Source organism: Drosophila miranda, chromosome 4 (genome assembly GCF_003369915.1).
Source record: "Drosophila miranda strain MSH22 chromosome 4, D.miranda_PacBio2.1, whole genome shotgun sequence".
Taxonomy (NCBI): Eukaryota; Metazoa; Arthropoda; class Insecta; order Diptera; family Drosophilidae; genus Drosophila; species Drosophila miranda.
In genome coordinates this window covers 30,506,102-30,520,250 of record NC_046677.1, presented here as the reverse complement: position 1 = coordinate 30,520,250, position 14,149 = coordinate 30,506,102, and the positions used below count along the sequence as shown (strand labels likewise).

The window sequence follows — 14,149 nt, the reverse complement described above, 5'->3', positions numbered from 1 at the left end:
CGGGACGGACGCAGTGCGCCAAAGGCAGCTGCTGCTTCAAATCCAGCCTCCTGTTTCCATCATTCTTTGTCGACGTCTGCTGCCATGGCAACATCGTCGCCATTTTGTTGCCACATCTTTTTGGTGGAGAACTGTATCCCGTGTGGCCGTCCGTCTGTCTGATGTCCTTTCTGTGTGTAGCCTGCCCTTAGGCGGTTTGGCCCCGTCGACTCTTCTGACTCTGACTCTGACTCTGACTGTGACTGTGGCTTTGACTCTGGCTATATGTCTGCTACTGTGGCCCTATGTCATACATAGTTCCTGCTTCCTTCTTCTGTATCTGGCCCTGAACATTTATTTCGCTGTCTACTCTGATTATTCGGCAATCAGAAACTTGTCTTTCGCTGACAGTTTAGCAAATTTCTAACTAATTTTTGAACTATTTTTCCAATTAAAAAACACCAATAAATTCTACAAGAAAATTCCATTAAATTATGGAAAATTATTTAATTGATTGAACAATATTTTGCCCTCGAGCGCAGTTAATTGAGTGAACAAAAGACAGTTGGAACATGGAAACAATTGCAGAAAATACTGACAATTGCAGATGATTTTCTCTGATTTGCTCCTCGAACAGAAGATGATCAAATTTTGTCAGACATAATTTTGTGATATTTTTTTGGTGGATTTGCAGCAGGGTTTTCCTTTGTAGCAAACTGCACGGCAAACGAACAAACGGACAAATTGAGCTGAAATTCAATGAAAAACTATTCGAAACTTGTTCATTTTGAGGACCTTCGAGGGCCATTGAAATTGTTGCAGCAACGAAAATGAAATGCTGCAAAAAACTGTTGCAAAACATGTTGAATGTCGGTGATTGAGAGACTGCGTGCGGGTGATCTGGCATATTACAAACAAATGTATGATGCAGTTTTTCCCCTGTTTATATTCAATTTATTTTTTTTAATAATTTTGAAGCATTGTTCGGTAGTTTTTGTGTTTTATTCGATTTCATATGCACTCGTCCGCTGTTTCGTTCGTGTTCAACATTTTTCCACTCGTATGCGCCATTTTACATGGTTTTTCTGTCTGTTCTGTTTCTGACATGGCAAATGCAAATTCGACACAAAAATTCAACAAGAAATGGAAAAACGGATAACGCAAATCGATGGCAGAACTGTGTCGGGCACATGAGTAATTTTTCTTGTTTTCTGGCAAAAGTTTGCCGCTGGCCAAAAGTAATTTTGGCCATAATTTACCATTTTGCCTGTCAATAAATGCCCTAACAATGAAAAGGTCAAGCCTCTGATGGGTTATATGGGAATTAGTCCGTAAAACTATCAAGGACATGGGCAAAACAAATCTAAATGCAATTCCAATTAGACGGCAGACAGCCCAATCCCATTGACTGTCAAAATGTGTGTGCGTACTCGTATCTGGGACAGGCCCTGCCAAGCCTTGTTGCGGATAACGTGAAATGTATTTAACTCGAAACGAAGCCTCGAACCCTCCTCGACTGTCACACTGAAAAATCTTAGCCTAACCATCTCTCATCCTCGCCGCTGCATAGAGGAAAACTTTTTTCGCCCCGCCCCCTATCTGTGGCACTTGGAATTTAGGCCACAACACTTTTGAAGCTGGCAACATGGCGCAGATGTGCACTACAGCGCCGTGAAAAGTTGGACGAAATGTGGCATAAGGAATATATTTAGAAGGTGTATTAGGGGAAGTATTTGTAGAGGGATAACCCACTCCTAGAGATTGATCTTTAGACCGAACATTTCCGCAATAGAACGCCTGCCATAGTGTATGTCTGCATGGATAATTGTTGTAAAATGTTCATAATTTATATTAAAATTAAATTGGAACAAAGCCCATGCATAAGTGATGCCCACACACACACACAGCTGCCTGCCATTCGCTAGGCCGTAAACCTAATTTAAATAATTGCCATTACAAGAACGGTCTTTGACGGCGGCCTGCGCCCCTCTACCCCGCCTACTTTGTCTAGGCGCCGCCGACATGCATATAAAACGTGAAATTAATGCTTAATTAAGCAAGTTTCTCTCCATGTGTGTGCGACTCTCAACTCGATTATGGGAGAGCTACGAGCAAAAGTGCAAAGAAGTACGCGGCAAGTAAAGGAAACTTTTCCTTGGAATAAACTTAAGTTTTGATTTTCATAATTAAGGCACGTCTTAGAGCGTGTGGAGGGATGCCATTGTCTTACCTGCAGCCCCGAAGTATGCAGTGGCAACTCTTTTCAGGGTTGCCACTTGCTCGCTTCTCTTAGAAATGGGCTGCCATGTCCGTTTGTTGCATCTCCCCTCCGTCCCACCGTAAACTTTTCATGTCTCGTTCTGGGGCATTTCCCTGGGAAAACTTCATTCTTATCGGCACAAAAGTTGCCAATTGCAGTTGTACGAAATACAGGGGCGGAGAATGTCACCTGGCGCATATCTTCAAGTTCCTTCTGCCAGCACGCCACACGCAGGGCCCTGCAGGACCCTGGGGGGAGGGCCTGAGAATCCCCTGCCATCCCTCTCCCCCTATCTTCCCCACAGGGAACTGTTTATTCGTGTTTTGTTTTGTGGTTTCCTTTTTTTGCGTGCAACTTTTCATTTTTCATGCAGTGCATAAAATTTCATGCCTTTTCCTTTTCCCTTTTACCGCAGCACACATTTTCCCGCCGCTTGGCCCGATTTTTGTGTGTGTCTAAGGGCGGCGGGTAGTGTCTGTGGGTGTGTGTGTGTCTGTGTGTGTGTGGCGGAATGTCAAAGCCACCCACTGAAACATCAACCCCTGCTGGCATGCACTAAAAACCCACTCCTGCCGGAGCTATTTGATGGCAAAAGCCTTGCATACATTTTTGGGTAAAACAATGCGCTCGGAAATTTCTAAAACAAACATCGTACATCGTAGGACCAGCGACTCAATCAGGACTACTGCCACCTGTACTGCCCCCCTCTCCACCCCTCTCTCTCACCGTTTCTCTGGCTTTCTGCTGGACGAATTGTGCGTATGTTCTTCCTCTGTTTCTTGGCCTGAAACTGCTGCTGCTGTAAGGAAGGAGGGACGGGGGGGAATTCTTCTAATTGTTACGAGCGTTTTCCTGTTGGACTTGGCACGCGTCCGTTGAGGAACCCAACCCTTAGCCGAGGCAATCGCTCAATCTCTCCATCACAAATCTCTCTCTCTCTCTCTTTCTCGCTCGCTCTCTGGAGGCCACCAGGCGCATGCTCCAACAAATTGTTCAAATTTCATGTGTTTCCTTTTCCGTTTCATTCCCATAACATTTGTGTTTCATTTCCATGCATTTCTGCAGCACACTCTCTCTCTCTCTCTCTCTCTCTCTAGCCCTCTCTTTCTCTCAAACTGTCATGTGTATTGGCGTAGCATTTTAAATGAATGAAAAATATTGTCGTAAATTTCTTCTTCACTTGTGCTGCAGTACCCCTTCCCTTAGCCCCTTCCCCTCCCCGCAGTGCAAGTGCAATGCTTTGTTAAGTGTTTTACATAGTTTGGTTTTTCCTCCAGTTTTTCCCCCTGCCCACCCGTTCACCGTTTAAGGCAGGGAGGCCATGCTTATCGGACCCATGTGAGCAGGCTTCGGCTGTCCTTCCTCCCCAGGAGCCGTACCGTACGGCTACATACATAAATTAACTCAAGTTGCCAGGATCAAGGATGATAGGCAGAGAGCGTAGCAATTTGTGCATGAAATGTTCCCTGGGCTACGGCTGGGTCTCTAGTTTTCCCTCTTGAAATACGAGCACTAAACTGCACTTCAAGTGGAGGCTATCGGGTGCTGTAATGAGTATTTTCTGAGATGTCATCAAGTGGTTTGTTTGTTAGTTCATGGAAAGAAAGAAGCGGCGACATTCGTTTTGTGGAATGGTTTTTCCTTATCTAAAAGGGGAAAATGCTGAGCATATTGGGCAGTAGTGGAGGTAGAATGATATTTGTAATCTTGTTAGGGAGGCTTCTATGAGAAGAATTATGATTTAGGATCTAGAATGTAGTCTTGAAATAAAGAAAATACATTTTTAAAGGTAAACTGAACAGCAAAAAGCCATCTGTGGACTGATTATGATACGTAAAACATTATAGAAGATGAATGAAGACTCTGTTTAAACAAGACATCTTCAAATATCAGGGAAAAAACCCTCTAGATCCCGAAAAACCTCTTCAAAAGTCAGCAGAAGGGTTAAACATATTCCCTATTCTAATAGTTTTCTATGCGGAATACTAAGGATAGCCTAGACCATTATATGGAACACGCTTCACTCGTGCGCCAACCCCTGGCTCACTCGCTTCTCTCGTACGACTCGCATGCTCCCGCTTCGGTCGCACCGAGCGCAAATATGAGTAAAATTTCGAGAGAGAATGATAGAAAGATAATCCTCTATCGATACTAGATTGTGAGCCTTCTTCTAGTTCAAGATTCATATATAATGATGCTCAGAACTCCTTTATTGAAGGATAAAGAAATTTCCCTCGGTTCACTGATGCCTTCCTTCCTTTCGATTCCCCAATGACCAAGGCAAACACCTTCTAATTACTCTTATGGGCTTTGCACAACTTTAACTTTGAATTGGCTTTTCCACAAATATTGTCCCTTAATTCGATATTACTTTAAATCTCCATCCTTCGTGCATTTCAATAATCCCAGGGACCTGGAGCAGCCAGCACTCCGGTGCACTTAACAAATACATGTTTAATAAGTTTTCCAGAGCTGCTTCTAAAAGTGTCAAGGCAATCAAACTGGCAGAGGGCAGAGGGCAGAGGGCAGGGGAGAAGCAAACAATGTAAATGAAAATCACTCCAAACGAGTGAGAAGAGCGCAAACGGGGGGCCACGATGGGGCAACTGAATGAGCGACATTTGCAGTTGCAACATTTATGGAAACTGTTAATTGACTGACAGATGAACTGTCCAAAAGGGGGCTGGGCGGGGGCTACTCCCAATCCAATCCCATCAATCCCCCACACACATGTGAAATCCCATTCGGGAAACCATACAATCCCTATGGCCAGCCATGCCCCATATCCCATACGAATCCATTGGAGCACCCGTCAACGGCCTCAACAATTAGCGGGAGAGCAATGCGGAAAAACTGCAGAGGTAAAAGTGTTTTATTTTCAGTTTTGTGCCAGACGTTGATTTAAATGAAACAAGTATCTGTGTGTGTGGGAAGGTGTATCTGTGTGTGTGGGCATCGGTAGGTGCCGGTCTATGTGCGGATCCTGAATATATTTCAACATTTCATGAACTTGTCCTGTCTGCCGGAGACCTGGCACATGGATGTAAACCAGAATGGACATCCTGGGAGACCCCAGAGCTGTCACGTCAGTTCAACTTTTTGTTCGACTCGTGTCAAACTTTCGGGGGCGCACACATCCAGCATCCAGCATCCAGATGGATAGTGGGATAGTGGGAGGGTGCTGCAGGGTGGGAGGGGCCGTGGGGGGTTGGTTGTGTGGTTTTTGGGGTTTTTTATCCACTCTCCACTGCCGTACAGTGTAATCCTAAGTCGTTTTACAGCTGCTCATGCTGATGCCTGAATGGATTTCGAGTCCTTCAATATTTGCTTATCGAGCCACGCTCGAAATGGCAGACCAAGTACAGTGCTTGAAAAAAGTACACACACACAGAGCCTGGCCACTCTCTCTGTATCTCTCTCTGTATCTGTTTCTGTGTGTTGCTCTTGTTTCAAGTGTAATTGCTTTCCATGACAACCAAATATTTGAAAAGCAATTTGCAATTTTATAGCAACAAAAGATGGTCTCAAAACAAAAACCTATACAGCCCGAAAGAGGGGGATATTGAGGCAGAGAGAGGGATAGAGAGAGACTAGATTCTCCTGCGATTTAATTGGGTTCCATGGGCACCATTTTTTACTGGGTTTCCCCTTGAAATTTCTTCGAATTTCCCATTAATCGATTGCTCCAATCATATTTACACGCCTCGGCAGAGTTCTGGGAAGCTCATTAAGCCGGCAGCTGTTCTTGGCCATTTCCTGGGAGACGACCCATTTATATATCATCCACTTATTGACCTCCGTGGCCTCACTGCTATCCGAATTCAATTAGATTCTGTTTGGATTGGCCATGCTGAAAGGCACTTATGTCCTGTCCTCTCCTCTCCTCTCCTCTCCTCTCGTCGCCTCATCTTTCACACATTTCCATAATGTGGCCATTGTGTCAGGGGCTCATTATGCAGGCGCATTGATATTTCAGACACTCCATAATCGTATGAGAGACACATATAATTATATTTAAATGTGTCTGTTCCCCCAAATAAATACAGTAAATACTCGCTAATTGCCTTTCAATCTGGCCTGCTCTGGCGGAATATTTATGAGAATGCCTAATGGGAAAACAGGCGAATAATTGCGGATAAATTATGACGAGGAGGAGGTCATCAGTGGCCCCCGACCATACCTTAAACTCAAAACATATAAAGCATATAAAACACTCACCATTGTGTCCCATATTCGTGATGATGACCCAAAAATCGATGGTTTTCTCTGGTCCAAGCTCCTCGTAGTCCCACTTCTTCTTGACGCGCACCGCTCCATTGGTCTCCACCGTCACCCAGGGATTGTCGTCGCGTATCTTGAAGGTCTCCTTGTCGGTCTCCTTCTCCAGTTGGAAAACGCTCTTGCCCTCCGTGTCGCCGTCGGCTTCGGTGAACTCGATCCGCTTGGTGGGTCGCACGGCGCGGGTCACACGCCGCTTCTCGCGATGATGCGAGTGCAGATTGACCACGTCGTGTTCCAGGTGCTGCATGATGAAGGACACCGGCTCGGGGGCCAGGAACTCCAGCAGGACCTTGGCCGGCTGGGCGCTCAGGAGGCTGGGATACCGCAGATCGTGGGCCACCACTTCGATGAGCAGCTCGCTGGCGCTGGGCTCTCCCGCGAGCATTATTTCGCCCGTTTGGGGGACTATGATGACCACATTGGAGGGGGACTGCAGGCGATAGGCAATCTTGTCGCCGTCGGCATCGGTGGCCTCCACCTTGCCCAGGATGGCGAAGCGCTGGTAGGTGACGCTGTTGTTGCTCTCCATGCTGGAGGACTTCTGGCCGGCGATGGCGAACTTGTAGTCCTGCGACTTGAACACGGGCCTGTTGTCGTTCTCGTCCAGCACGGCGATTTGTATCCTGGACACAGTCTTGTCCAGGCCGTCCACATCGGAGGCCTCCACGGAGAGGTCATAGTGCGCGCGCAGCTCCCTGTCTAGGGGGCGATTGGTGACCAGCCAGACGCCGGACTCGTCGTTGCCATCAATCACCAGGGACCTGGCATTCAGCTGGACGTTCTGATTGGCCTTGCGCTCCTGCAGGGCGAAGGCGTCGTCCACATTGCCATCGATGATGGTGTAGCGCACCTTCTTGGGCTTGGCCAGCTCCTCGTCCAGAATGGACCCCGAGAAGGCCTGCATCAGGGGCACGCCGCGCACCCGTGTGCCGGCGGGATGGTTCTCCCGCACCTCGCCGCTGGCGTCCAGCAGGGAGCCCGAGAACCGCAGCATGTCGTTGCGGTGCATCACGAACAGCTGCAGGTTGTGGGTGTTGGTGGCGTTGGGGGTCTGCTCCACCACCACCAGCTGAACGGGACGATTGACCAGCGGCGAGATGTCCGCCGTGGTCATCACAACTCCGTCATCGAGCACCGTGAAGTACTTGGAGTAGTCGCTGTCCAGCATGTGATAGGCGGCACTTCCTGCCCCAGTTCCGCCCCTGGCACCGCCGTGCGACGTGGCATTCCCTTTGACCGGATGTGTCCTAAATTTCTTGATGCTAAAACCGGGATAGGTGTCGTGGGGCAGGACCAGGGACATCTCGCTGTGATGGGAGGAGCTCTTCTCCGCATCGCCGGGACTCCCGGCCAGCATCCGGGCGGCATTCTCCGCCGAGAGGCCGGCAAAGCTGGTCTCCTCCTCGCTACCGGCCTGGGAGACGGCCAGCAGGTGGACTACTACCACAATTATCGCGCAGGAGGATAGATTGAGTCTGTTGCAAGCAGTACGTTGCCGGAGCGGCCCCCCGTCGCGGGAGCGGGCCAAGTGGCAACGTCGTGCCGCCATTCTGGTGGGGCACGCGTTGGCTTTGCTTCTGGCCAAGTTAATTGTTGACTCTCGTTTTCCTCGTTTCCTCTGCTTCTCTACCTCTCTCTCTCTCTCTCGCTGTCTCTCTCTCTCTCTCTATAACTATTACTTGTGGATTTTACACTTTACTTTTGAATTATTCATGGATTCGTTTCCTTTGTTCCTCGATCCAGAGTTTAATACATTTTCCTGGGTTTTTATTTTCTTTTTGTTTTGTGTTCGTTTCTGCAAATAGAAGAGGGAAAAAAAAAAGTTAAATTGATTTCTGTTTCGTCAGTGAAGGACATGGAAATATTTATGGGTCATTGAAAGTGAATTATTCAATTGGTTTTGTGGCGTAAATAACGTTTGTGCCGCCTCCTATGGGGGCTAATGAAGTATTCAGGGGCTCCGCTTTATGCGTGACCAGAGATCGTAAAAACTAAAGAACTTTCTCTGTGGATTAATCTCTCTGGGGATTAAATGGCAATAGGAAGACATATTTTATGGGATATTTGGGATGTTGTATTCCTACAAGCATTTCGTTGAATATCATACAGAAATCATAGAGTTCGATTTTGAAAAAAGAAGGCTCTAAATTAGGCAAAGGTTTTCCCCTTTGTTCCTTTTGCTCCGCCGAACTTCAATCTGTCATAAAAGCGAGCGGGAGCGTTGTGAGCAGCGGCAAGGGCCGAGGCTCTACTTTAAATCCATTATTCAGAATATATGTACATTGTGGACTGTGTAATATCACAGGAGTCTCGATGCCCTAGGTCTTATCGACTCTGATATAAGTGCAGAGCTAGAATATATATACCTTATGGGCTCGGAAACGCTTCCTTCTGGCTGTTACACACGTTCTACATCTGGTTTATTCCATTCTTAATTCAACAATTGACCTCGAAGCCTTTTTCCGATCTATCTCCATGCATAGCCCCCCCTCCAAAACGTCCCTGTCTGATAATTACAAGGTCTGAGGCCATTAGGTGCCGCATTAATTGGCTGCCTTTGTAGTCGGCCAGCCCAGCGTTACCTCCCAAATCTCACCGAAAAGCCAAAATTAAAAGGAGCTTCCTACTCATTCAACTGGCATAATCACGCAGAAATTCCTACAATTTATTTCTGCTAATTAAAGTAGAAGCCCCCACAGCAGGGGCGTAAGCCACAAAAGATGACGAACGGAACAACGTTTTGGACAGCTCCAGAGGAGAGGATGGGGATGTGGAAGTGGCAACTGCAGCCTGAGAAAATTGTCAACTTTTCACTTTTTAATTGCTGTGTGGCAGGGGCAGCAGCAGCGGCAGCAGCAGCAGGCACAAAGCGTCGTCACAGAAGAGAATGTTGCACAAAGTGAAAACTTTTTAATGATATTAGCAAAAATATTTAATATTCAAGCTATTTGGCACGGAGCACACAGAGCACAAAGTACTTGCACAGATGGTTGCGAGAGAGTGGGTGTTGTGCCGCTGTCAAGGACTTTTCGCACAGGATGTGGGATTTTTCGGTGGCTTTTTTGATGTCACCCCGACATGCTCTACATAACGCTCCGGCAATCACATTGTCCTAGGCCCAGGCTTCGCCCTAGGTTTGAGTTTTGGGCCTTTCCACCCCCCGAAGTTCCGACCCGAATGTGTACCACACATGGTCGCCCTTGAAAAAGAAAGAAAAAACATTTCATTGTGGAAATTATTTTAATTACCCGCTACGCGATGTGCAACACGCCATGTCTGGGCTGTCTGTCCCTCATCTATAATCCCGAGCCCGAGCCGGCACGCACCCTCCTATTTGGGTGTAAGGTACGCGAAGGTAGTGTAAGGCTCTGGCTAGGGGCGGGGAGTGGTTTCCAACAGCTGCGCAGGCGCCGCTGACTTTTCGGTTATTGACCGTTGCACAATAACCGAATGTGTTGACAATAATTTTATTTGCTTTTTCCGCGTTATTATCTTCAACGAGCAGGAGGATTTCTGGTCCAACAATTGTCGATTGCTCGCCTGGGAATGGGAGGGATATGGCTAATGATCTTATAACTAGCCTGTGCCAGGCGATTATTGGGTTCCTTGGGTGTGACCGGCATGTGGATGATGTACAGTGACAAATGGTCTGGCTGATTGCCCCTGAGTTATGGCTAACGATGTGTGGACTTGGGGATACATTTGGGAAGGGAACAGCAAGGGAAATACTGAATCAGGCAAGGGCCAAGAGAGTCAGAAACAACCTCAATAAGGATGATTTAAGGGCCCAAAGGATAAGGATGATTTCCTCCTTTAAGGGCTTTTTTAACTGAATTTCTTTCGAAAATTAAACAAATTCATTAACAAAATTTCTTTAAATTGATGTAAGACTTCATTGATCTCCGAATTCTCCGTTCAGGAGTATTTAATCCGAACTCCAAATGATTGTTAACCAATTTTAACGATCTCTTGTCATTTATAACCTCTCAAACCTCCAGAGAACACACCTCCTTCCCCCAGTGCCCCATTGCCCCGTGTTTAGTCAAAATTGAACATCGTCTGCCCCGAAACTCGACTCACAAATATATTTAGTTCTCACCTCCTCGGGGGTTATCTCCACAGCGGCATCTTAATTGCAATTAGCTATGAAAACGGAGAGCTTTGGCTACTCCACAGAGCATACGGCGTTTACGGTGTATCTGTATCTCTGGCATCTGCTAATCAGTTGACGAAGTTGACTACCAAACAAATTATCGAAATGTACGCGATTTGCATAACCCGCTTCTGGGCCGCTAATAAACCCATAGTTTCGGGGGTAACAAGCTCACGGCGAGCCGATCTTTGGGCCTTATAAATCATTTACAATTTGTTTGGCAGCGTTTTCTTCTCTCCGAAAACGAAACAAAATCATTTCAATCGAGGAGCTGCTTCTGCAGCTGCTCTTGGAGCGTGTAAAATCTCATTCGAAATGCGGCCCAATCCCGCGATTAATCAAAACAAAGTTGGTCCGAAGTTGTTTTATTTTTCATAGTGTCACTTAATTAAAAGCGAAGATAAAATGCGATACAATATGCTGAATAGAGGTTCATGCATAGCTCTACATTTCGGCATAAATGAATACTTGATGCTGGAATGTTTCTGTTTCTGTTTCGTCTGATTTATATTTATATATGCGCAGAGCATACAACAAATGATGGATGCGTCATGGCAGGCTCTAAAAAGGGCACGAAAGATGCATTAGCTATAAAGTTGATTGAAAGGTAAGCCCATAAATTGCACTATCGAGTATCGGTGGAAAAGGAAAGGAAAAGTTGCGACACGCCCCCGCGGAGCATCCACCTTGGGGCAAGCCCAGCTCTGGCCATATTAAAGTCATTTAAAATCAATTAAAAGTCAACGCCAAGCGACCACCTGCTGGGCTGTGTCTTAGCCCCAAAAAGAAGACCCCAGAACTCAAGGCGTAGCCGCAGCCAGTCCCCAGTCCCCAGTGTCCGTCTCCGTGCCGTAGTTTATTCGATTTTTAACTGCTGGCAACAGTTTTTGAACAAGTTTCAGTAGCTCGTAGCTCATAAAAGATCGAAAACCCACAAAATGCATAAATTACGACACTTTTATTTGTTGACTTGACGCTCGACCCAATAGTCCCCCCAAAAAAACAAAGAAAGAAAGAAAAACTTGCCTAATGAACCTTTAATTGTCTTTTGAGGATGATATGTTTGCTTTCTTCTTTGCGGGTATGGCTTATTGATATTCCGCTCTATTGATTTCCACTTTGGTTGGCCTGCCCCATGCCCCATGCCCCATTCCCCATGGCCGTGGCATGCAATTAAAATTCATATTTCCATATTTTATTGACAGGCGCTTTTCACCCGCACAAACAAAACTTTGGCATCATTTTCTTTCACGCGCTTTCGAATTCCAGTTCGAATTCCGTTTTACGAGTATGAGACCCAAACTCGAATCAATTTATGGCCATTTTTCGAATAATTTCCACTCATTCGGGCTATGTTTTAGATTTAATATTCAACAAGGAAGTAAGAGATTTTATTGTGCTTGAGTGGGGGGCTATTAAATATTTTTAAGGGCCACTAAATTGGCAGCGAAATGAAAGTTGTGGGTGATGGGTTAAGAGGCGAAGGCAGGAGTTTTAGAAAGCTCTAGGGAGGTGGCTCTTCAACAGCTATAAAGAAAGAGACCCTTAATATTTAGAAGACATTGAAAAGTAGGATTTAAATCTCCTCAATCTCATCTCTAATGGTTTTTAAGTCCTAAGAGATGCTCCCTCATTCTAAACCCTTTTCCCACACATTTCCCCGCACAAAACTCATTTAGCAGGGTCAAAAAACTCTCTCACATCCTTTGGCAGAAAAATTCCCCAAAAAAAAAATTATTAAATTACAAAATTTTTTACCAAGAACTGCGGGCACAACCCCTAGAATATTATGCAAATGAAAGGAAACTATTTAAACGTTTAGCCGAAAACAGGGAGCGCCACCCATACCATATGCCGGGGACGGGAAGGGTTTTCTGTAAATCCCTATATGCAAAGCCCACTTCATCAAAGGCGATGAAGCATTCTGTTAGAGGAGATTTCTCTGTTGTGCCACCAGCCAGCGCGTGGCACTTCAGCAACAACACTCTCAGGTAGAAATTTTTGAAAATGAATAGAATGACAGACATCCAGGGGAGAGGAGCAGCGACTGGGGGATGAAAAACGCTTCAATTTTGAAGCAAGGGCGAGGTAGAGGGTCCGCCTAATGTATCCGGGAATATGGCAACAGAATGGATGACAGACAGACAGAGAGGACAGGACACAAACGAAGTGCTTCATCAAATATGAAATAGGCCAGAGCCAGAGCCAGAACCAGAACCAGAGCCAGATCTACATCCAGGGGCCCATGGGAGAGAGGGGACACCCAACCCCAACCTAAATTGTCATCTACTGGTGCATGCCCCTCGGTGACAATGAAAAATTGAGCAGACAATGATTAATTGAGCTGTTGTTTTTGGTATTTAAATTGGAGTCAGGTCGAAAGATTCCCCCAGCCCCATTCCCCATCCCCCTCAAAATATGTATATAATTTCCCAATGAAATTCCCGTGAAATCATACATCGGTCTGGGGGCCACAAAACTCATTAAATTCCCCAGGTCCTTGGAGTATTTATGGCCTGTCAACACTTTCGCAAAAAGGATGCCAGAGCCAGAGCACAAAATGACTTGAACATGCAAATATTGCATTGGTTTCTCCCGAGGCTATTGTCTGAGTCTCCGGTCATAAATAAAGTCATTACGCACCTTTTCGACCCGTTCCTTGTATATTTTTTCCTGCTGCACTTTTTCCTGCCCGCTCCGCCATGCGCCAGAGGATTGGATTCGATTGAAAATTGGCCCAGACAATGCATATCATATCGGGGCGTTCGTTCGTGGCAAATATTTGCATATCGGCGGCAAACAACAGAAGGCGAGACGGTAACCGTCCAAGGAAACCCGTTCGAATGGCGTAAATACGGTAGCCAGACGGACGGTCGGTCCAAAAGGAACAACAGAAGCAGCAGCAGCAGCAGCAGGAGGAGGGGGCGTGGTCTGTGCACACACTCGAGGTAAACCCGATACTCGCCTCCGTCTGGGTTTTGTCCGTCCATCTGGCTGGCTGGCTGGCTGGCTGGACTCTCAACAAATTATGTGTTAACACATGGGCATGAGCCTTTGGTGACACGCCTCCTCTAGACGCCGAGTGAGCAAAAAAAAACAAGCCACAAACTACCTGTAGTGCTAACTGGAATTCAGCGATAATGATAACTCAGGTAGCTGATCACACACTTGAGGACGATGATGATGATAAGTGGTTAAGATGTTGTTGGTAATCATAGTTTAAGTGCTTAAACACTGGGAGAAATTAGTGGGAGAAATATAGCATAAAGTGGCAGTGTACGGGGGAAAATCTAGTAACCAATTCAGAGATATTTTTGGGGTTTGAAATTCCAGGATTGAACCTTTTATAGAGACAATGAAATAAGATTTTCAGAAATGAAAACAAGACCAAGAATTTCCATCATTTTCCTGAAAATAATCATTAGATAAATCATTCAAGAACAAAGTATAAAGAACTAGGGTTCAAGCCTCCGATC

At 46.0% G+C, this 14,149-nt stretch overlaps 1 protein-coding gene across 14 annotated transcripts in view; it reads right to left on the bottom strand.

Moving 5' to 3' along the window:
- LOC108162496 (neural-cadherin) overlaps positions 1–14,149 on the bottom strand; it is a 144,097-nt gene that overhangs the window by 87,034 nt on the left and 42,914 nt on the right. For all 14 annotated transcript variants that reach the window (XM_033393946.1, XM_033393947.1, XM_033393945.1 and 11 more), the window contains one exon: positions 6,458–8,315. In XM_033393946.1, coding sequence (XP_033249837.1) covers positions 6,458–8,069 — 1,612 coding nt within the window. In that variant the 5' untranslated portion in view covers positions 8,070–8,315. The remainder of the gene's footprint in view (positions 1–6,457; positions 8,316–14,149) is intronic.